Source organism: Prunus mume, linkage group LG4 (assembly GCF_029339155.1).
Source record: "Prunus mume cultivar Tortuosa linkage group LG4, ASM2933915v1, whole genome shotgun sequence".
Taxonomy (NCBI): Eukaryota; Viridiplantae; Streptophyta; class Magnoliopsida; order Rosales; family Rosaceae; genus Prunus; species Prunus mume.
This window is the reverse complement of record NC_142701.1, coordinates 11,710,846-11,735,393: the sequence shown is the minus strand read 5'-3', so window position 1 is coordinate 11,735,393 and position 24,548 is coordinate 11,710,846. Positions and strand designations below refer to the sequence as shown.

Sequence of the window (24,548 nt, the reverse complement as noted above, 5' to 3'; positions counted from 1 at the left end):
GGAAAGAGAAATAACAAAATTAATTTAAAAAAAAATTAAAAAGTAAAAGAGAGCATAAGTGAGAAAAAGAAAGAGGAAAATCACCTCCCAATAAAATTTATTGTATGCACGCATAGTGAATCACATGATGATTGTGTCCCATCCAATCTGGTCTATTTATGTCAATATGGTGTGCGCGGAACATGGGTGTACAAATACAAGCCTACTCAGCTAGGGGTTTTTATGTAGCCAGAATTCAGCTTTTCTTCTACTTGTTTTGTTTTAACATTATTTGGCTTTTCATGAGCTTTGGATAACAAATCTGTCGTCAAATGATCATTTAGTTTAACGGCACTCTATTTTCCTTTATTTTTTATTGAAATAGATTTTGAGTTCAAATTTTAAATACCATTGTGAGTTGTGACTAAAAGGAAAAACATTACAAGTTCGTCTGTTATTTTTATATTTGAGTTTAACATTGAACCGTAGAACTCCTAGATTGATAACAGCCAAGAAAATCAAAACTAAACAATATTAAGACCAAACAGAGAAACTAATTTCTTAATTATTGTCGTCTGTCAATGAAATCCACAGATTTAAAGCACCCTTTTTCGTACAAGATAAATGTGAGTTACAATGACTGCTTTTTCCATTGATTAATAAATTAGCCTTTTGTCATACCATAGCCTCACCAACCTCTCTCTCTCTCTCTCCTCCACACACACAGATATAAGAGTTCATGTATGTATGTATACGGTATGATTGACTTATAACTGCTCGTGAAGTAAGAGTTGTGGTTGTGGAGAGGGAGAGGGAGAGAGAGAGAGAGGCAACATGTGAGGCAGGCAGTGCTTTTCTTTCATTTTGGGCTAGGTGCTAGTAGAGAGAGTTTGGACCACGATCGCTGTATATATGGTTAATGGTTTGAGTAGGAGCACACGTGAATCTGCAACTTGTGACCTTTTATAGGGACAAATTAATTATTGTTGAAAGCAAAACACATTGTTTTCAAGCTGCAAAGTTACATTTTCCTTCTTTTAGTCACTTCATGTAAAGCGACATCTTACTTCTTCTTTTTCAGACAAATAACATGTAACGTTAAATTATGGAAGTCATCAACGGTGATCTAAAATCAATTGATTCTTTTTTACACTTTGTTTGGCTAAACTATTGTACAAGTTTTCACTTTCATGGATACAACTAGTCTCTACATGAATAAATATTGAAACTAACATTCTTTTCTCGAGAGTTTTAAGTGTGTCAGTCTTAGAGTATAATTGATAAATAGATATGTAGATTATAACATAAGTGAATTGGTAACATCACTTGGTGGTATGACCGTAAAAATTACTCCAATGAAAAATGATTTGATTATCATATATATTAACCTATGGCATTCCCTGCTGATTAAATTAAGCTTTTGATCTTAATTGAGACTTTCAGTATCCATATTAACCAAGCATAGAGTCTAGGTATAGGATGTGCCACAGCTTCTTTATGTTTTATTCGTCAAAAGAAAAACGAATATGCGATCTTTTTATGAAGCCAAAACATCCTCCTCCACATGATCAAGAGCAGAGGAAAAAAAAAATTAGAAACCCATAAAAAGTTCTTTAGCAAGTTTCAGCTAGGCATTTATTTCAGACCTAGAAAAGCGAAAACAGCTTTCCTTTTCTTTCAAAACTTTCTTGAAAAATCTAGCATCGTCACGAGAACTATTCACACTTAGATTGATAAGTGACATATGAATTAACAAGATCCATAAAAATAACAATGGCCTTAGATTCCCAGTAATGACCAAACTGACTACTATAAATAGGCTACTAGACTTCCTTGTCTACCAACATGTGACAATCGTCTAAGTTCTTTGGCCAAATTAACTTCCCACTGCCAAATTCAAGATCACTCAATCCACTTAGCTTGAGTCCTACGTTAGGGTTGGCATCAAAATTTTCTTACATGGCACCTAATGGAGAGACTATTGTTGGCTCTAACTACTCTAGGACCAACAACTTCTCCAAGTCCAAGCCACCAAGGCTCTCATTCTCATCCGATAGCCTTAAAAGAACTGTATCCGATATCTCATATGAGCTAAGCAAAGAAGCTGTTGATCAAGATTTGAAATCCCTCCCACCAATTTCAGAGGTTGAAGATGCGAAGTGTGAGTGTTGTGGCATGAGCGAAGAATGCACGCCGGAGTACATAGATCGAGTGAGAGATAAATTCTTGGGGAAGTGGATATGCGGGTTATGCACTGAAGCAGTGAAAGAGGAGTTGGAGAAAAATGGAGGAGATAAAGAAGAGGCCTTGAATGCACATATAAGTGCATGTGTTAGGTTTAACAAGTACAGTAGGCCTTATCCAGTTTTGTTTCAAGCTGAGGCCATGAGGGAGATGTTGAAGAAGAGCAAAATGGAAGGGAGAGGTATGAGGGCCAAGTCGATTAGCCCGAGGGACAAAGGAGGGGCAAAGGGAAAGGGAGGGATTACTCGGAGTTCGAGTTGCATTCCGGCGATTACGAGGGAAATGAATGATCTCTCCATGGCTTGAACAGCTGCTATAATTAATTAAAAGGCTAGTTGCCATACATCTATCTGATCATGATCTCTAGGGGGCATGGTTTTGTATTTGTCAACCTCTCCCCTTTTTCTATGCTGATTATTTACTAGTATAACTAGCTCCCACTCTATAAATTAACCTTCTTAAATCCCTCTTAGGTTTCTCTTCTAATGGTCTTATTGATTCACAACAAAATTACCCTATGCACAGGTGATGGATCGACCTTTTTCCTTCTGGGTTTTTCGGGTTAGTCCAAACTCTCCTAGCTATCCCTGTTTATGTACTCTAGGGTTTTTTCAATGTCTACTTGATTCTCTCCTCCACCCCTTCTTTTTCTTTTGTGTTTCCTACTGATTATGTTAACGTGTTGAACCAGCACAAACTGTCACCCTATATACGTGGTTTATGGGGTTAAACAAATGCTCCTTCATTGCCCTTTCATCCTAAGGGTTTCGTTTTTTATTTCCTTTCTCTTTTCCTCTTTAGTCCCCTTGCTCATGTGCATCGTAGCTATTTGTCTGACTTGAGAAGGCTTAGTTGTAAGTTTCTGTATGTGAAGAGCTCCTATGATATGGATCCTCACTTTGACTCCTATCTCAAGCCTCTCTATGTAATTTTCATCAAGCTATATGTATCGAAATCATGTATTTTAATAATAGTGTTGTTTGTTATATATTTCCTCTCTAGTCGATGAAACTAGAAACAATAATGTTGTGAACTCAATCCTGGCAAAGCAATCAAATTAATTCAGGTAGAAACGCACTCACCTAACTAATTTAAAGCGCTTTGCAAAAACAAAAAACGAAAAACAAAATGAATTTAAAACGATTTTTTTGTTGTTGTCAAAGTTAGGAAGGGAGAAGGGGGGGCTTCTTACAAACACTATCAAAGCGTCATGTGATTTTGAACACAAGACTCGATTGGTTTTCTCACATGCACTGCCAAAAGAGTAAGTAAAATAAACAACCCTAATTCAACTTTCTTCCTTTTTGGTGAAAATAGGGCCAATGCCTTCCTCGGAAGCTTAATTAGGGTTGGGCATTGGCCCTATTTGGTGAAATGACTTCCTCAGAAGCTTAATCAGAGTGGCGACGATTCAGTGAATGTTGACCTTCATAGAAGAAGAAAATGATTTTAGAATTCGAACCTTTCCCATATGAGAAAGATGGAAACAAAGGTGAGAAAGAAAAAAGAACGGTTGAGTTTTAGAGCTTGATTCTACCAAAAAAAGGTGGAGTTCTATAGTGCAGCGTCTTAATCCCATTGCTTCAAGCTGGTTTTGTATGTGAGGTGTTTCATTGATCAGTTGCATGTGCAAGTGCAACTCCTTTTTCCAACATAAGGGTAAATGCTTAAAAAGCACCAGAGTAACTTGTGCTACAGAATAGTTTAGACAAGCAATGTATTTTTCAAATGATATACCTTAAACTTGATTATGTTTAAACATTCTTACAATTTCTGAAAAACATTTTAAACCAGCAAACACTTCAAATCCAACATACATTATAGACTAATGGAACTCAAGATGCTTTTTATAAGAGAGAACTCATGATATCCGATCCTCATAAATAAATGATTTCGGTGCAATTAGGGCTCTCCCAACGTAGTTTTGTTTTGCCATGCAATCTTTTCATCCGAAACCACCCGAAAAAGATAAAAACTGGAAAACAAAGGGATAGAAACAAGGCATTTAAAGAGTACAGCAAGAACAAGCTAACACAATATCAGTCTTAACATCCATAGTATTTATCACAGCAAAACATAGATAAGAGAGTTTTAAGCATAAAAGGTTTCCAAGTCTCCTCTATTCAACCCTATTATAACCCCCCCCTAGTCTTAGTGACCCGGTCCCGATATCAGACGAAAGACCAGTTTACAAATAGAAAACACATGCAGTGAGCTGTCTCCTCTTCATTCAACACTTTCCAAGCGACTGCTCTCTCATACGACACCGGTCGCCCCATGCTGGAAAGGCATATGCCACCTTGAAGGCAAGCAAAACCCTACAAAATTATAGAACAGACATATCAAAATCAAAGCTTACAACTCCATTGAGTGAATTGTGTTTAGCAATTCTTTACACGGAGACCTTTCACGACTCTGATGTTAAACTAGCTCTCCTTTTGCGCGTTAGTTTAAAATGAAATTGGAAAAACTACAGAATTCGGAAAGGGTCAACTAGACCTGTTGCATTATTTGCGGGAATTCTGAGCAGAGAGTCTTCCGTCCATGGTCATCAAATATCTTTTCCAGAGTTATGTCTTGCAGTGCAACCAAGGTGGTCTCTAGCATGTCGAGCCCTGCCTGGTTTGCAAAGGTAAAAACTGGCAATGCCTGCATAAATGGAGTTCAATATTAAATTGCTTCAAATAAGTAGGTATGAGAGGAAAGCAAAGTGTTGTATTGGCGCTTTTTCGGGTCGTAAGTGTAATATGCTCACCTTCAGAGAGCAGCACATAATTGCATCTGAGTGATGCCACAAGGATTTGAGGATAGATTCACCTCCTTCATTGGAGGATTTGAGCAGCTCCACACCCAAATAGCACCTGCAATATCAATAGTATTAGTATATTATGAGATGGCTAAGAAATTGACCTATATTATGAGATGGCCTCATTAATCAAACTTTATGATTAAAACACTTTTAGCATTGCAACTGAAGAAATAATATGTAGCAATATGGTGCGAGTGTGTAGCCAAAAACTCATTTTCAATTGTCCCACAGTGCTCCATGTATCTCAGGCAACATTTTGACATGTCTCAATCAACATTAATATAATCCCTTCCCCCTCAACCCAACCTAAAAAACGTAGGGGTAGAGAGAGAGGTATACAACACCTGTAACTGTTGCAGATCCAACGAGCAAGCGTTTGGGCTTCAGGAGTACCAAGTGGTGACCGAAGACCAGCATGTGAACTTAAATGTGAAGGAGATAGTGCTAATGCCACCCTCTGAACTGAAGATATGATGCTGCGAACATATTGCCGGGCCATGGATGCTACATGTTCTTGCATGTGGCTCTCGCATGCAAATTCAAATGCTATAGTCATCACAGATCTCACACAACCAGTATTTGCAGAAAATTCACTCGATGCTTTATTTCCAGTTGGTCCAATTTCAAGAGCAGAAGCAAGGTCCAAGGTGCGGTTTGGACTGGAGGCTTCCTGAAACATTTTCCAGAGCACTAGCTAATAAGAATTTCCATTGAAAAACTAGTGACATATGGATTGTGACAGATAATATCAATTTAGATACAGTTCACAGGCTAACCTTCCCATAATCAAGAGGAATGATGCGAAAACCAGAAGGCAGAAGAGGTGCATCATCAGCAAAGGAAGCATCAATCGGAGCAAATATGAGTTCAGCACAGGAACCCACAGCATTTTCGTCCATTCCACTGCATAGCTATTAAAAAACCAGACATGGAATTTAAGTGGGAGAACAAATTTCATTAGACAAAAAAACAACTAAATAGAAGATTGGGAAAAAAATTGAATAGGAACACGATATTGTGTCTCTTATCCATATCACTTGTCTCTCCATGTTTTCTGTTATCCACTTAGTAATTTCACAACACAATATCTCATACTCTTAGGCCTTTTCTTTCACAAAAAACTTGACCACATATTCACAGGATATCTGAAATGCGTCACATATATTTTAGAGCAAAAATAAAGGTAAAAAAACAAATCGTAAACAAGAAACATGATGCTGAACTCTAATTTGAATTAGCATGATGCTGAGCACTCCAAATTTGCACTTGAACAGGTTACGAGCTTGAGCTAAAACATGAAATGCCTATGATTTGCAGGAAATCAATTCAGGTTAAGTTACCCAACAAATATTCAGGTTACGAATTAGTTTGTCTGATGTGTCTTTGACAGTCTGATGTGTCTTTGACAGTCCAAGCTAAGCTATGAGACTGGCACGAAAACACTAACCCAAGACATACACTCTCATAAATAAGAACCATCATTAACACAGGCAGAACGGATACGTACTTGCAAGAGAAACATTTCTCTTGGCATCATTGCATCTTCAGGAGAATGGCCAACACCTTCCAGTTTAATGACTTCCAAGAACTGAAAAGCACAAAAACATATAAATTAAAGAAAGAAAAGTAGTGTTTTCTTATTGGACTGGTGTATAAACCACTGTAAAAGAAGACATTTTTAAAAGCTGTAAATTCCTTACTATCAACTTGCTTACCTCTTCATGTTCAATAGTGTGAGCCAGGGGGAGTATAACTTGACCTCCGAAACTTCCAACTCGTGACCCAGCTAAGCTACAAGGGCCAACTTTAACAGCTGCAGCTGAGTAAGCATCAATATTGTTGTCTGCCCATTCTGATCTATGCTCGCGCAGGAACCTAAGAAGGATAGCAGGAGGCACATTCTGGAAAAATACAAAAAAGTACATGACAAACAAGGAAAAGGTTAGAAGGTAAGCTCACCGTGAAATTTTTCAAAGTCATTGTCCATTAGAAAGGTCACCCCGCATTTACATAATGCAAATAACATGCATGGCATAACTTAGCTAGTGTGTTAATTTTAATTTCCAGTTGTTTGTCAAGGGTGATTGAAATGAGAGATGGTAAGCATTCTGACCTGTAGCAGCATTGATGCTTTAGCACATAATACAGAATTACTGACAGCTGGAAATCCATTAGCAAAGGAAAGATTTAAACCCATTAACTTGTCAGGAGATGAGTTTATGAGGATAGTAACATCATCCATGCCATCATTTCCCATCATTGACCACCCCTCATCAGTAAATCCATTAAGTGCCTCATTAAAACCCCTGGCAGAAAACTCCATTAGCTTTCAATTAGGAAAGATCCCTTCACTGACTGACAGAGATTACTGAAACAAAGATAATATACTAACCTACTAAGCCTCTGGCTTAGTGCTCGTAAAGCTGCAGGACGTCTGCCCCACCCTGTGACATTAGATTGAGAAACCTCATGTGCTATCTGCCTCAGCTGGCGTAAAGCCTGAATGAAAGTCAGAAAACTAATTAAAAACTTAACATCTCCCCTTTACCCTTCATCGTAGCATTCTTGTCATACAGATGAGTATCCATCTGGATGATTATACATGACTTAACCCTAAAAACAATAAAGTCAAAACAATTACAACCATATGGTAATCTTACCGCCATTGTCATCTTTTGAGCAAGAACAGCAGATGATTCATACAATGGGCGCAAGACTTCTGGTACGCTACAAGGCTAGTTGATGAAACACGTGTAAGAGCTATAATTCTTTTAATGGATATATCACTACTAAAGTAAATGAAGAATATCATCCCATTATACTTAATGAATAACTTACTTACCTCCAAATCCATATGGTCAACGATATGTATAATTGAACCACCCCCTTCACAGGGTCGTATGAGGTAGCCACTAGGCAGCATTTCTGCTCTAACAAAATGCTGCACTGGAGGCATGGTTGGACCATTTTGAGTGTTTTTCAGAGACCTCACACAAATCTGAGGATTAGACACATGATGAGAACTTGAGGTATACTGGTAAGTGAAGATATATAAGCATGTGTTTACTTGTGTGCTTTGCAAGGTATTAAATGCTCAATCAAAATGATAGTTATTTGGTAAGATGATTCATAATTCTACATACCACAAGGCTGCCATCCTCTAAAACAGAAGTATAGCGCAACAGCCAGAAATCACATGCAGGCGCCAAAGTTGTCGGCGCATAGAGCTACATCAGAAAAATTAAGAAATTAATACCCCCAAAAAAAGGGGTAGAAGAAATAACTTATGTGACAAGTAGAACCTACCTGCATGTAGAGCAACTCAATGGTTCCACCGTTTGCTGTAGGCAGTACATTCAAAACATCTACAGCGCGGCAATCACGCAGCCACGAAGGGAGATCTTTGAGGATCTCTGCAACCTAAACAGAATATAATCATTAGTCAATCATAAGTCCCAAGAAGAAGAAAATAGATGCCAAGGATCATATTTACTTACCCTGGTAGGCTCTAGACCCACCAGGCCGCAAGCTCGTGCTGCCACTCCAGTGCAACCATGAGAAATAGCAACGATTCCAATGGAATCCGGACCAGGCTGAAAATATCAAAAAGAGGCGAAAGGATGAAACAAATTTCAAAGGCAGAAATCCCCTTTCAAAATACAATATACAAATAGAAGACTGTACTCTACTATATTCGAGAAAACCCAAAAAAATAATATCAATTAAGTCGTGCTAAATAAATGGCATTTAAGAGTGCAACAAATACCAATAATCAAAACGTGTTGTTTCCAGTTTTACAATGGATCAGTTGCATCATCTGGGAATGTAGGACTTGAACTTACAATTTCTCTTCGGAGGAAAAATTATGGTGTGACGGTCCTACGTGTCATGCAGACATGGCATTATAAATCCACACAAATAACAGTGTGGACATGTAAGACCACATCAGCATGCCACATGATGTTATTGTCACACTTTCTCCTTCAGAGAAGAGGTACGGCTCCAAATTGGGCTTAAATGCCCTGATCACTTAAATGTTTATATTTGGAATTATAATTCCAGTTTCCCATTGTTCCATTGTTTTGGCATTTCCAACTCACTTGTTGAATAAGAATGATTAATTAAAAAAAATTAGAGATATACCTTCATTCCAGGCATTTGGACCCACTCAACAGCAGTTCCAGTAGCCTTTGAAAGAAACTCTGCTAAAGTTTCTTCTGCAATGGACAAAAGTCTAGAAAACAAACAAAGCATGAACCCATAAGCCACACACACAAACAACAAGGGTGTCACAAAGCACGATGAATGAAAAGGACATAACAACAACATCCCACTAACCCTGCAGGACTTGCATCCCTTGGCGGATGCTGAGGTGTCAAATGGTGTTGACCACTCGTCACCACTGACTCACAACTCGTGTCTTTGGTTGCAAGCGTTGTCTGTAAGAAAACAACCACTTATGTCAATTTCCAGATTACTCAGAAATTATAAAAATCAATAATTCAAGACATTCATTCTAGGTATATTATGTACCTGAATAATTGTTCTTCAAAAAATCTTATATTCGAAATTTTTTTCTGGCTAATGATTTTAGCTTATTCTAAGATTCCAAATGAGGGAAAATACACAAAAGGATTAGAACTCTCACCCCTTGGGTATGCTGACGGAAATAACCATTTTCATACACCAGATGAGACACCTGCTTCTGCAACCTATCATTTTCCTCCATTAAAAGCTTATTCATAGCAGTGAGCTTCCTATTGACAGCTTGGAGGCGCGAAGCCTCTTTCCGCTGCTTCTCTCTACATCTGAACCAACAAAGAAGAAACAGACAATGCATTGTCATTAAAGGGTTTCCCAAGAACTGAAATATATGCAATGTAATTAAGATTTTCTGATAAAGAATTTAGCACAAATAAGGAAATCAAGCCCCATGCAACTGAATATACTGTATGCTAACTAAGGACATATTTCCACTCAAAATTCAGAATTTAAATGTAATTTGTAACTGATTATATTCATCACAACGAACCCATACACTTGCATTCTGCTCAAAGAATCAAACTTTTCAAGATCTAAGCCATAAATTCGAGTTTTTCTTTCCTAACCTTCTCTAAGCAACCAACAAAACAGAGCAGAAAACCCAAAAGTAAAAAGATTGGCTACCAACCATACCTTCTATTCTGGAACCAAACCTTAATTTGTTTGGGCTCGATGTTAGAGAGAATTGGGCACTCCCTAATAAGCTGTTGGCGACGAATCGAACTGGGTTTGGGGCATTCATGATAGAGCCTTTCAAGGGCCTCAACCTGCTCAGGTGTGTACCTCACATACTTGCCATTATCTAATCCTCCCTTACCATCCTTGCAGGACATAGCCATTTCCAATGTTCAGCTCAAAATCACTTGCTACCCACAAAAAATACACCAAACCCAGATGGCTTCTCTTGCTGAAACCACAGCTTCAAGCACCTTTCAAAGCTTCAGAGCACCAAAACAGACCAGAATGGCAACTGGGTCTCTACCCAAATGTACAAACTTGCAGACCTTGGTGCCTAAATATTCAAAAACAAATATCTTTTTCGAGTATGGAGATAAAACCGACAAGGAACAGCAATATCCTTAGCTGGAACGGAGTTGTCCTCGTTTTCTTTAAACCCAAAGGACAGCACCAAACACAAAGAAGCTATACAAATCCTTCGAGATCAGCAAACACAACCGATCTGATTCCCAAAACCAAAACCAAAACGAAAACGTTTGAAACGAAACACGAGTTACTAAATTGACTCAGTTAGTGAAACGAGTCGTCTTCCCCAGCTGGGACAAAGCGATCTCTCTACTACGGCCTAAGAACCAGAGGAAACGTCACCGTCTCACCGATCTCGATGGTTTCCATATCTAATCTCCCAGACATCTTCTGGGGTCTAATGGGTTGGGAGCAGCATGGTTGATGCGTGTGTGGTTTGAGTTTTGGAAGCTGAAAGGTGAAGACTTTGAGCTGGATGAAGAAGAAGAAGAAGAAAAGGGAAAGCAAGGCAGTAAATTTATATTTTTTATGCTTTTGCTCAGTGTTTTTGGTTTGCTTTTCTTGTTTTTGCTTTGGTACTCATACGGTTTTGTTGTTGGTGTTGTTGTTTTTCATTGGTTCGTCACTTTCGGCTCAGAGAGAGGGTCTTCTTCGCTCCACTGTGGGTGTAGGGAAATGGAGCAAAAACTTTACCTTTGAATATTTTTGTTCTGTTTTTCTTTCATACTATTCAAATGACCAAAATGTCCTTGATCTAGTTTCAGAAAGACAATCTCTGCCTCCAGTCCCACTGAATTTGCATGATTACCCTCCTTCAACTCGATGCCTTTGAATTTTCAGACCAACACAGTAAATATGCATCAGAGTGTCAATCGTGATACAACCAGGATAAGTACTTCCAACCAACATATGTGTACAAACATTGTTCTCACAATTATTTCTTTACATGTCATTTACGCGATTAGTTACTGTAAGAAGATCGCTGTATACAAACAAATCACTATTACCTTTTGATTTTTCATTTAAATTTAGAATTTATCATTGTTTTCGATCTATTTTAACGTTACCGTGACATATACTAGTACTATGCAAACATGAAAGGGAAATGTTTTTAGACTAAGTTGAAGACACCAGTTTTAGTTTTAATTGAATGGTATGACGGCCAGCAAAGAAGATTTTTTAGGATATTTCTTATTGAAGGGAGGGTTGATGGAGGAAGAGGTGGGCACTATTAATGGATAATGGAATGATGGCAAATTGGTCAAAGAAAATTGGAGGGCATGAAAAAGTTGAAAATTTGGGAAGCATAGGTGAGAGGGATATTTTGCAGTGCAGCAGCAGCTTGCAGGACCAGGCAGAAGGGGCATTGAAGGGAGATAATGCGCGCATCAGAACAGAAGCCAAAAAAAAAATGAGAAAAGCTTTTGAAATAGTAAAGGGGGAAAGAAAGAAAGAAAGAAAGGGGGCATGGGAGACTGGGGAGGAGGGCAGAGGACACCATCATTAGGTTTTTGCATGCGTCTCGATTTCAAAGCTTTACCCAAAAAGAAAAAGATTATTACACTTGCACACCAGCAACAAAACCAATATCATTTTCAATTTATTTATTTATTTTCTGTTTTAAATAATTATTACTTTTTCTGTTTTAAATTGTTTACTAGGAGGCTACGTCATCATCATCACAGTGCTATAGAGATAGAGAATAGATCCTACTGTATCTCATGATAATTATATGTAATAATTAAATGAATTAATATACATGGATTTTGTATGCAGAAAAATGCAGAGAATGCGGGCACAAATATACTCGCAGCAGCTCTGTATTTCTTGCATTGCATTGCATTGCATATACGTGACATGACCTTGACATGACATGTGAGATGGGGAAAAATTTTGGGTGATGGGATAGGGGGGTGGGTGGTGTGTGATGTAAATGTGTTTGTGTTTTTTTAGGGACAAGAAGGGGTTAGCAGAGGCCTTATCTCTAGCCTCTGTCGTTCGGGCAGATTTAGCTATACGAGAAAAATTAATCTATGCAAGGACGAGACGGTGGTATTTCAATTTAATTACGTATTCTTATATGTTAATATATAATTAATTTAAGATACATGAACAATAACGTTACATACATCACCACGTTTTGACTTTTTTACATATCAATAATAATTGACTTGAAATATCAGTACAATAACAATCATGGGCGGCCCTGGAGTGGTGTAAGTGGTGCCACAGCACAGGGCCCCAGAAAAAAAATTCTTTATATTATATATATATTATTAGAGGAATCATATATATAGCATAGCGTGCAGTGTATTGCACAATGGCGTGTCTGGGGGAGTTGGCTGGAGCGCTTACTCATTTAACAACATGGCCAAAATTTGACTCACGTTGAGGTCGATCTATATGCGTTTTTTTATATTAAGGCATCATTTAACAGCAGGAGGAGTATATATATCCCCCAAACTATCGTTCTTAAAAATTTTATAAAAAAAAGTTTTATTCTCCAAGAAAAGTACTTTCTTTATTCAAAACAAAACTTCGTGGCTTCTTCTTTCTCATAAACTCTGATTTTCTAGTAAGTAATCATCATCATTCATTAATCTCTCTTTGTTCTTTTTTCAATCCTTTGACAATTTTTCAGGAATTTCAACACCAAAAAGAGAAATTCCTAATTCCTAAATTCATAAAAACCACTCAAAATCAAATAGTCATATTCAAATCTCAATTCAAATTCAGGTATGCATATAAATTTCAATCTATTATATATATTAAATGACCTATTTTATTAAATTATTATCATGTTGATGATTGGTTATATGTGAATATAGCTTGTACAAATATTTATCTATTTCTTGCTCAGGTTTTCTTCCAGGTTATTGGGTTTTGTAATTTTTCTTTGTAATCTAAACATGTCACCTACTAGAAAATACGTTTATGGATATACAAAAACGCTTAGAAAAAGAAAAATCGAGGAATTGACTCAATCTAAAAGAGGAGCTCTTGATAGATTCATTGTTAAAGAATCACATGCTACAATTGATGAAAATATTTTCAATGAACAACAACAAGAAGATCAATTTTCAGACATTAGTATTGTACTGGCTATGTTTTTTTTTCTTTTAGGGAAAAAGCTCTCGTAATAGTTTTAATTCTTTAAATAAGGACAGTAAATACAATGTGAATGATTTTTGAATATTCAGGTATGTTTTTGTTGTTGTTTTTGTGTTTAAGCAATATAATCTAATTTGTTAATGACATTTGTGTGCAACTATTCTTTAATTTGTGATTGCCAATTTTTTCCCTATTAAACACAGATTGCTTATTGAAGGCAGTAAGGGACCTTATAGGGGCACAATGAGCTTATTTTTGTACCAAACATTTAACTTTATCAAACGGAAACATTTAAATTTTTATGAATTCGATTTTTTATTGTCATTACATATTTATTGATGGTGACTTTTGTTATAAAAAAATTATTTATGACATTGAGTTATGGCAAATTTTTATAGTATTTTCGTATTAGATTATGTGAGGCTCCAATTTAAGTTTCGCACAGGGCTCTCAAAATCTTAAGGACGGCCCTGATAACAACTTCATTAGAGGAGGGATTAAAAATTAAAATGAGTCACAAAAAGTATGTGAAATGCTACTACCTTATGCTACTATGCTCAAAATTTGCACATGCATTACATACATGAGAGTCCAACCATGGATAATGCCAGTGGTTGATGATGGCCTCACAACAATTTGGTGGGGCCCACTCCTTGATACTAAATCTACAGTTGTCTCTGCATATTTGCTCAGTAGATTGTGTGTTTGGCATAACTTGTACACATATATAATAATAGAAAGTTCTAATTCACATTTAGCATGTGAATCGTTTCTTTTTTTTGGCACAATCTGATAAATTAGGGTAAGAAAAATATCTAATGCTAAGTTTTTAATAAATTGTTAGTAAGGGTCCGTTTGTTAGATCGATTAGTTAATAATCTAATTCAATACTAGACACCAAACGAGCTCTTGATTGTGAAATTATGGAAACCATACAGGAATTATGAATTTGGTTTCACAAACAACACCCCTTTGTGAGATTGTTTTGTTTGTTTTTCCTCTTGTTTATAGAAAGTATCTGAATATCCAAATGATCAAACACGTTTTTGGTAATGTTTTCCCTTAAAATAGACAAAAGCATTTGTACGTATTAAATGATTTTGTTGATTGTTCCTTTAAAAACCCCATGATTTGTGTATCTGAGGTGGACTCGACAAAACTATTCAAAGTTTGAAAACCCGTTTTGAAAAAAAGAAGTTGAACCCTAAACCAAGACCAAAGATAGACAAGTTGAACCCGTTTTGGAAAAAAGAAGAAGTTGATTTTAGGATATCCATATGATAATAAATTAATCAATAGCTTTAAAGTTAGACCAAAATTAACTTATTGGGTTACTATTTCATCATTGAATAAAATTGACATATATACTTCCAGGTTTAGCATATGATACTTTATTCATTAATCCTTTCACCAAGTTAGCATATGATTTGGGTTCGTTTGGTACACAAAATGAACTTAAAAATGAAACTTCGATGTTTAATTCTAGTGTTTGAGAATGCTATAAAATGGGGACAATGAAATATGGTTTTTTTTTTTTTTTTCTCACATTCCAATGTTTGGTTTGCATACTATAAGTTGGAATTAAAATGTGTCCAATTTTGTTGTAATACACTTGCACTTTTATTATTAATACTTACAATGGTCCAAAATGGTATTTGAAATTTAGAAGATAATAAGTTAATTGAAGTTCCTGGAAGCTAGGTTAGTTTAAAAAAAAAAAAAAAAAAGTGCATTAAATGCTTTCCCAAGAAAAACTGATGGTGTGAAATTCCCCTTATAAGGGAAGTTCATGCTCATGTGTCGAGGATCGCATTCCCAAATATATAGACACCGCATAAAACTTTGAGTTCTTAGTAAGATTGGACTAAATTATTTCAATTAAAATGGTCAAGAGTCTTGACCGTTGTTTAGTGTGCTTGTACTCGACTTATTAAATTGGACAATAATTCAACATATTGTGTCTTACAAGTCTTATTTAGACGGATAAGACTATAATAAGGACTGACTTAGAGTCAATTCCAATCCAATTCAAGCTAGACCACCAAACGAGGCATGAGATAATAAAAATAGAGAAAAAGGAAGTGTACAAGGGCCTTAGAACAAGAAGAAAGAGTGATAATCCAAAGAAATGGAAAGAAAATAGGGTGCGGGCTTGGTATCACTAACTCTTAATTAAGAAGTTACAGTAAATAATACATAATGTAATTCTTGTTAGTGCATGGTATATGAACGTTGCGAAATGTGAGTGACCGGGGACGATCAACCAAACGCGTCCGATGGGGGATACAGTTCATACTATTTTGTTATGGATTTCAAACAATAAAATTTAATTTAATTTGTTTTCCGTTTTTATTTTTATTTTTAATTGAAGTAGAATTCGTTTGACGACCCACCAAGTGCGGTGAAATTACGACCAAAAAAAAAAAAGGTGTGGTGAATTGAATTCGATGGATAGGGACGTAGGTATAGTACGGAAATTTTGACTTCTGGACTCGAACAATTATGCATACTCCCCCTACGACCCACTCATCTCATCATGCATTGCCCTTGCCCATCTAAAACAGTAAAAAAAAAATAAAAAAAAGAAACCATCATCATGCATACATCGCCCTAATTTTAGCACATGACATGCACGTGACAGAAATTGCCAGATGGCAAATACTATACTCTCTTATTATTATTTTTATTTAATTGTTTTAATCTTTTATTTTGAAGAGGGAGGGCTTTTAATGGCCGGTGGTGGGCTCGATGTGGGCCCGCATGCAGCGAGAGGAGACAAGGCATGACCCGACAAGCAAATGGCGGGGCCCACAACAGGGCTATGACTTCGAGAAAAGGAGCCATGACGTGGCGAACAAACGCCATGATGGCTTTTGATTCAGGTGGAGGCGATTTGCTCGGCGCCGTCCCCGGCCCTGTCGTGCACTCATGCCATATGTTGCGTGGTTTTGAAGTCTGTCTGTGAGCCAATAACTTCTGCCAGGCCCAATGGGCCGCATCCCTTAATGAGATACGCTTTTGTGGGCCCATTCAACGAGTGCATACAGTTTTGGGCTTTGGGCCCACGCTCTAAATAACTGTTCATTTAGCAAAGCGTTGAATGCATAGAAAGGCTGAAATCAGAGAGGGAAAGAAGTCTCTTTGTTTTCGAGTTCCTTCGTTCACATCACAGCAGTCAGAGCAATTCGCTTCGTCCAGAAACTGCGTCGTTTCAGATCGCAATTTTTGCTTCCCGGGTTAGATCTCTTGCTCTCACTACGCTCTTCTGTAACAATTTTCGTTTCGGCAGTTTTTGTTTTAGTTCTAAGATCATTGTATGAATCTGTGTGAAAAAGAATTTTTAATTTTTAATCAGTTTGTGCGTTTAATCTTTGCTCTAATCGATTAGGGTATCTTTGTGTTGTTATTATTTTTATTTATGAGATCGCACTGCTGATACAAACTGATTATATTGCGTCTGGTTATCTGGTTGTTTGTGTTTCAGTATTGTTAATCACATACGTAAACGCAAGACTCATTGTTACTCTACATTGTAATGTATTTTTTCTCCAATGTGGTCAGCAACTAAACAGATGGGTTTGAGAGAAAAACAAAAAATTAAAATTTCATATCCAGATTATTTGGGATTTCCTGGAGGAACCCTTTAGAATTTAGAAGATTTTAGTTTGTTTTGATCTCATTTTGGGTTACCTTATTGATCTACAATGTTTGACACAGTATATACATCATAGTGTGTGAAATGCCTGCACAAAAGGTTGAGACTGGTCACCAAGACACTGTTCACGATGTGGTTATGGACTACTATGGTAAGCGTCTCGCCACAGGTTCGGCGGACAACACCGTTAAGATAATTGGAGTCAGCAACTCGGCCTCTCAACATCTTGCAACTCTTACTGGTCACCAGGGACCTGTTTGGCAGGTTGCTTGGGCTCACCCCAAGTTTGGGTCTTTACTTGCTTCCTGTTCTTATGATGGGCGTGTTATACTGTGGAAGGAAGGTAATCAGAATGAGTGGATCCAGGCCCATGTTTTTGATGACCACAAGTCGTCTGTCAACTCAATTGCTTGGGCTCCTCATGAACTCGGTCTTTGTTTGGCGTGCGGTTCTTCTGATGGGAACATTTCGGTTTTCACTGCAAGGGCGGATGGTGGTTGGGATACCTCGAGGATTGACCAAGCTCACCCAGTTGGTGTTACCTCTGTTTCATGGGCTCCCTCAACAGCCCCTGGTGCTCTTGTTGGTTCTGGTCTGCTTGACCCTGTTCAGAAGCTTTGTTCTGGTGGTTGTGATAATACTGTAAAAGTGTGGAAGCTTGGTAATGGGGTTTGGAAGCTGGACTGCTTTCCGGCTCTTCAAATGCATGTTGATTGGGTTAGGGATGTTGCTTGGGCTCCCAACTTGGGACTGCCAAAATCTACAATTGCCAGTGCCTCACAGGATGGGAAAGTTATTATATGGACTGTGGCCAAGGATGGGGATCAATGGGACGGTAAGGTGCTGCATGATTTCAATTCGCCTGTTTATAAGGTCTCATGGTCGCTGACTGGAAACATAATAGCCGTGGCTGATGGGAACAACAACGTAACATTATGGAAGGAAGTAGTAGACGGGGAGTGGCAACAAGTGACAACAGTTGAGCCGTAGAATATTTTCAAAAGTTTGATTCTGTTATAGCAGATTATATCTGAACCTCCTTTATGAACATATACTAAGACTTTGATCTAACTATCATAAAGTTGATTAATCTTGATTGGTGATGCTAATGAACACTACTGTGTTGCTGGAGATGCAGCTTTATGAATATGTAGCATGATCATTATAAATGTTTTGGTTTTGTTGACATTTGGACATGGTTTGATTTGCATGATCTTATTTCTTCGATTCTCTATAAATTTTGTTGCAGCAGCATATTGCACGTTGCCACTCTAACATATTGCTTGTTTGTATGCTACCTTTGTAAAATGGCGTGTGGTGCCACATTAATGACTTCATTTTCTGCCAGCATGCTATATTGTACTTTCTATTAATATCCTTGGGAGTTTGTTGTTCATGTTGATGGCATGACTTTTTTTTTGGTCGAAATTGATGGCATAACATGAGTATTGTAGAATTGGTTTACTTATCAAAACATGTGAGGGGCCATTCTTTGAGTGCAAAATTGGTGAGGGGATACCATGGTCATTCATCACCATGTGTTAAGGGTAGGAGGAGGATAGGTTCTAGGCTGCAGCACCTTCTTTTCTTTGTGTATTGTTTTGTAACCATGTGTTGAGAATCAAAAGCTTTATGTTTCTTTCTTCAAAGTTATTGCAAGGTTGTTTGTTGTGTCGTTTGTTCAACTTCATAATCAACCCTAGTTTGAACACCTTTTCTCTTGACACCAAATATCCCATGTTTTCTCCTCAATGTTTCAACATCAAGACACTTTTGCTTGTTGAAACACCTTAACTCTATACTGAAATTATACTTTGTCATGACTCATGGGCAACCACCCGAAGGTGGCCCTCGATGTTCAGTTCCGCTTGATTACCTAAATGTTGCTGGAAATAGTTATATTGGTGACTGCTTTCTCTGAACTAGTTATATTGTGTCTGAACTTCCTAATGGCAATTAAGCACAAGTGGCGCTGCTATTCATGTTTTAATTTTGGAAGATTACCTATTATTGTGTAAGGCTCTTATGCTGGGTGATAATTCTCTTCTCATTATCTTTTAATTTTGAAATTGGATAACACTATTCTGTCATAATCTTGGAACACCCTACATAGTGACTAAAATGCATCAAACATGGTCTGAATTGAACACAGCATGTTAAGCAATTTGAGTCTTAAAGGTGCTGAAAAGGTACCCCCAAAAAATCCAACTGATGGGAAGTTGAGCAATTATAATTTGCTTTAGAAACATTATTACACACTAAAACCCAACTCTTCTTTCATGAAGGGATTGCCCTTTCAAAGTGTTAATGGTCTGGGCCGCACTTTGTGGCTCTATAAATTCGTTAATCATATTTTTCCATTTTGGGCTCAAAATTTTTCGTGTATCTTCAAAGACAACGAGCATGATGCAAGTCCTATGTAATTATCCCAATGAGGAAGAGAGAATTATAAGACTTCAGGATGGAGGAGTAAATGCTTTGAATCGTTTGAACTACAAGTCCCTTGCGCTACATATTTAATGTTTAACGCTACCGTGTTAAAATCTTATCATCAATCTCGGGTTTCCATAATAGAGTTTCAACTTTATACATCTGAGCTGGAAAAGTTTCGCTTAAAACCCAAGAAGGCTTTTTTTCTGGTTGCCCTTTTTTGGTTTTAAATTTGAAGCAACCAAGCAACATAAAGCTGTTCACCAAAAACCAACTTAAAGCTCAATACACTCACTCACTCTATTACACACTAATAAGTGAGTCTGAGTGTGAGGCCATCCCATAATTAAGCTCCCTCCCCTTTAATTAATCAAGTTCAAAGCCCATGCACTAAGGAGAGGGGCACGTGACCACTACACACTTGCTACCATGTTAGTGTTAGACATGCTAAGCATATTGCACGTGTGAAGGAAGCACCACATGAAGGTGGGCTCGTCATGAATAGATTCCAGCCACGTGGACTTTACCACCCCCCAATTACATGCAACCTAATTTCCTTTTATGCCTAACAAATGCCATTCGATTTAAAATAAAATTATATATATATGTTTCTAAATCAAATTACTCGATGCCTGGTTCAAATGGTTGACAAACGAAGCCAACATACTTGTTTCGTACGCTCAATTGAACTGTGTTCTCTACTTTTTTTTGCTTAAATAAACCGGCATAGATTCACAGATAGAAAATACTTAGACGACTGTCCGGCCTTAGCAGCACTACTCTTAATGTAAAATTATTAGATAAGTAATTGCAACGAAACTAAAGTAATTAGCACAACTTATGAAGAGAAAAAAGAAACACGAAAACATATTAAAGATGAATTTTCAACCCCTACAGAATCGATCCCTGCCAGGTTTTGTCACTGTGATTCCTCCCAAGGCTCTGCATTCCAATAGTGTCCAAGTTTACAGCCGGATTCCTCTGCTCCTAATAATTTTTTGCTCTTGGGAATTGTGCTTTTACTTTAATTTAAGTTTTCCCCCTCTGATTTATGCAATATTTTAACTTTAATCAATTGTACTTTCTACCTCTATTTGCGGCTATTGCCCCATCATAACCCATTATTTATATTCCCCACCCACGTTTAAGCACGATGCTTACAGCTCGACTTAATCAAATAACGGTCTTGATCTCATCCACGTGGCCACTTAGGAGGATTTTCATTTTTGATGATTTCCATTTTGGATTTTTCTTTTCACCATTTGGTTCTAATTGTTGGGTAAAACCCTCCTACGAAAATAAATGAAAACCAAATTACTTGGACTTAAATTAAATAGATCCATCAATTCATCTACCAACACACAAAACAAAGAGCTATAGCTTTTATTATGTTATAAAATCGACCCATAAATGTACAAAATGAATTAGAAAATAGTTCAATTATTTACTAGTTAATAACCCATGATCTAGCAAACGAGATCAATAGTCTCATGTTCGAACTCTTTAATCTAAATTTCAAAATAATAATAATTATTATTATACGCAAAATTTGATGGATTGTAGCCTCTCATTCTGTCTTCCCTTACTTAGCATAAAGTTGTATAAGTGTGTGTTAGAGCAAGAGTAAGGCTGTTAGTTGAAGCAATATAGTTTATAAACAATGCCCAAAATTCACTCTTCTAGGAGATTGATAAAGCCTACATTCCTAGATTTGAGGATTCAAATGTTAGGAAAAGCTTACTTTGCCAAGTTTTATGCCCAAATGTTCAATTTTATTATTACAGTATAACAAGCTTATTTTAATATTGTAGTTTAACAATTCAAATCGTTGATTTTTCAAGTCTTCATTCATAGAATATTCTTTGAAATAAACATCGAGTTGTGATGAAATAAACAGAAGAACAATGGTTTTCAAGAAATACTCAAATGACTACCTTCCAATCAAATGATACAATATTTTCTAATTTTGTGGTTTTTTCCAAAAATGATCGATCAATTCAAACTTGAAAATTAAACGGTCGAATCACTTAAATTCAATGAAGAGTGAATCCTATAAAAGTATAAATTAAATAAATTTATTTGAGGATTCTTTATATATGAAAATACAAATAAAACATTATACAGTTTTTCAACCAAGTATGTTTGCCAATATCTGGTGTATAAAAATTGATATAATCACTAACATTTTTCCTACATGAAAAATGAAGGTTTGCAAGACTGAGTCAGATGGGCCCGAGTCAGTCGACGCTAATCCCCATGACGAATTGACGCCGGTAAATTGGATAAGGTCCGTTTGTTTACCGTTTAACATTTATTACCTAACATAGCTTTTGTCAACCATATTAATATTTTACATTCTTTTTTTTTTCTTTTCTTTTTTTCCCAAAATCCAAGGTAAATTCCTCTTTTTTTATTTATTTTCAGCTGTGCCTTGCTTTATTAAGAGGGGAGGTTGGGTTTTTGGGGGTGGGTCCAAAAAGCACGTGACAAAGGTGGAGGTGGTGTCAGCGATCATGTGACGAGTTTCATAAGGGTTCGGTTCAAAAAGGCCAGCACCTTCCCCTCATTATTTAATACGAACCTCTCTGCATGTAAAATGATGCTCCAATTTCATCTTATTTACGCTCCTGCCCCTCCCCTCACTCCTCAAAACCCCCCCTCCCCCCTTCATTCTCTCTCTCACCCACTCTATCTCACCCATACAAACCAAACAAACTCTCCTCTTCACCTCTCTCTCTCTCTCTCTCTCTCTCTCTCTCTCTCTCTCTCTCTAACCACTGCGATTTCTGCACTTAATGGAACTGCCGGAGTTCTACCTCGGCGGCTACTTCGACGCCGGAGCGGCCGACTTTCTCCCGGAGAAGAAGCCCGCCGCCGGCGACCAATTCACCGTCGACGACCTCCTCGACTTCTCCAACGAAGACGCTCTAGTCGCCGACGGCGGGTTCTTGGACGCCGCTGCCGATTCCTCCGCCGTCACCGCCGTAGACAGCTGCAATTCATCGGTTTCCGGGGGAGAGCCTCAGTTCTCTGGAAACCGGAGCTTCGGCGACTCTCAGTTCTCCGGCGACCTTTGCGTTCCGGTAAAACTCTAATTACATTAATTTTCACCTGACCACTATTCTTAACGTACATTTGGATTTAATTAACTCTTCATTTTGGCCATTGCATGCACAATTTGCATGAGCCACAGGTTAATTTTATAATTAAATAGCGGAAATTTTATTGGCAAAATAATTAGCAATTTTGTACAAGGATAAATTTGTAATTGGACAAATTATTCAAAGGGAGTGGAGGAAAAAAAAGGATGGAAATAGCTTTACTCTTTTGCTTTTGCATGCAATATGCATGACTATTAGGACATTAATTTTATGTTTAATTATGAAATAAACTTTTATTAATTATTCAGTGCAAATTTGATTAATTTTGTGTTATTTAAATTTGATTACAGCACGACGACTTGGCGGAGCTAGAATGGCTATCGAACTTTGTGGAAGACTCCTTCTCAGCAGAGAAGGACTTGCAAGCTCTCCAATTCCTGTCCGTGACCACAACCAAACCTCAAACCCCCGAAACGTCCTCGTCCTCTGAAACGAATCAAAACGCACCGCTTTTCCACTCCGAAACACCTCTCCCAGGGAAAGCCAGAAGCAAGCGCTCACGCGCTGCCCCCGGAGACTGGTCCACGCGCCTCCTCCACCTCATCACTCCCAATGACACCATCAAGCCTCCCAAAATGACAACGTGTAAGAAGAAAGATGGTATTGGCGGGAATTCGAACTCGGGTTCCGACTCTTCGGCCCGGAAATGCCTTCATTGCGCGGCAGAAAAGACCCCGCAATGGCGGACTGGCCCCATGGGCCCAAAAACACTTTGTAACGCGTGTGGAGTTCGCTATAAGTCGGGCCGGCTTGTGCCCGAGTACCGTCCCGCCGCGAGCCCCACTTTTGTGTCGGCTAGGCATTCCAATTCGCACAGGAAGGTTTTGGAGCTCCGGAGACAAAAGGAGGTCCATAGATCACATCAGCATCAGTTTCTTAGTCAAAGTTCCTTTTTTGGCGTATCCAACGGTGGTCATGATGAGTACTTGATCCCTCACCATAACGTTAACGATTTCCGGCAGATGATGCAGTGATGCTACAGTAGGATAAGTTAGGGTGCACCTCTCTAAATTTAACAAGAATTCTCTAGCTTAATTTGCTAATTTTTTGGTCTTAAAATTTGAATTTGTATTGGTGATTGAGCCAAAAAAAAAGAAGTAGAATTGGAAAAACAAAAGAGGGGGAAGGGAGAAAGTTGGGCCTTTGGCTTTGTATTGTACTTTTCTTTTCTTTGTTTGCCGAATTTGGCAAATTCAGAATATCAATTTTACCTACATTTTGTTTTCAATTTCTTTTTTTGTTAAATTAATAAAATCAACAAATTTTGTTTATTTGTTAAGGACAAGTTAAAGAGAGGAAATGCCATTTGCTTCGGTGCAGTGTCAAAGAAAAAATTTTATTGTTAGATTATCTAGTATGTTATGTTGTCAAAATATCATATTATATTACCGTAATATTGATACGGATATTAATTATGTTTTTTTTTTCCAGAATTTGAAATAGATTAATTAACATCAAATAAATGGTATGGTAAAAGAAAAAAAAATTCAAACAAATGGCTTTGCGACTTTGATGAAATGGGGCCATAGGAAGCATCTATAGTGCTGATGAAGTGCCTTTGCTTCTGCAAATGGTTGACATAAAGCACTCATGCACATGAGGAGGAGCTAGCTCATTGGCTCACAACTCCAAA

At 37.6% G+C, this 24,548-nt stretch overlaps 3 protein-coding genes and 1 pseudogene across 4 annotated transcripts; 3 read left to right on the top strand and 1 right to left on the bottom strand.

The window, feature by feature from the left end:
- The first annotated feature begins 1,836 nt into the window (after positions 1 to 1,836).
- Positions 1,837 to 2,664, top strand: LOC103327866 (CASP-like protein (DUF1677)). Its single transcript, XM_008230232.3, has one exon. The coding sequence runs from the start codon at positions 1,939 to 1,941 to the stop codon at positions 2,527 to 2,529; it is 591 nt and encodes a 196-aa protein (XP_008228454.1). The 5' UTR covers positions 1,837 to 1,938; the 3' UTR covers positions 2,530 to 2,664.
- Positions 2,665 to 4,214: 1,550 nt separating this feature from the next.
- Positions 4,215 to 11,235, bottom strand: ATHB-15 (Homeobox-leucine zipper family protein / lipid-binding START domain-containing protein). Its single transcript, XM_008230215.3, has 18 exons — positions 10,208 to 11,235; positions 9,681 to 9,840; positions 9,371 to 9,471; positions 9,176 to 9,266; positions 8,530 to 8,625; positions 8,339 to 8,452; positions 8,176 to 8,259; positions 7,875 to 8,030; positions 7,693 to 7,767; positions 7,425 to 7,531; positions 7,146 to 7,338; positions 6,748 to 6,933; positions 6,540 to 6,620; positions 5,809 to 5,943; positions 5,377 to 5,702; positions 4,979 to 5,084; positions 4,723 to 4,872; positions 4,215 to 4,541 (listed from the first exon to the last, which is right to left on the bottom strand). Exons 1-18 carry the CDS (start codon positions 10,411 to 10,413, stop codon positions 4,395 to 4,397), a joined length of 2,514 nt encoding a protein of 837 aa, XP_008228437.1. The 5' UTR covers positions 10,414 to 11,235; the 3' UTR covers positions 4,215 to 4,394.
- A 5,542-nt stretch (positions 11,236 to 16,777) lies between these two features.
- LOC103327849 (protein transport protein SEC13 homolog B pseudogene) lies at positions 16,778 to 18,512 on the top strand (annotated as a pseudogene). Its single transcript, XR_016126212.1, has 2 exons — positions 16,778 to 16,905; positions 17,387 to 18,512. The product of XR_016126212.1 is annotated as a protein transport protein SEC13 homolog B pseudogene (transcript).
- Positions 18,513 to 22,468: 3,956 nt separating this feature from the next.
- Positions 22,469 to 24,012, top strand: LOC103327851 (GATA transcription factor 9-like). Its single transcript, XM_008230216.2, has 2 exons — positions 22,469 to 22,837; positions 23,206 to 24,012. Exons 1-2 carry the CDS (start codon positions 22,550 to 22,552, stop codon positions 23,887 to 23,889), a joined length of 972 nt encoding a protein of 323 aa, XP_008228438.2. The 5' UTR covers positions 22,469 to 22,549; the 3' UTR covers positions 23,890 to 24,012.
- The last annotated feature ends 536 nt before the right edge of the window (positions 24,013 to 24,548 follow it).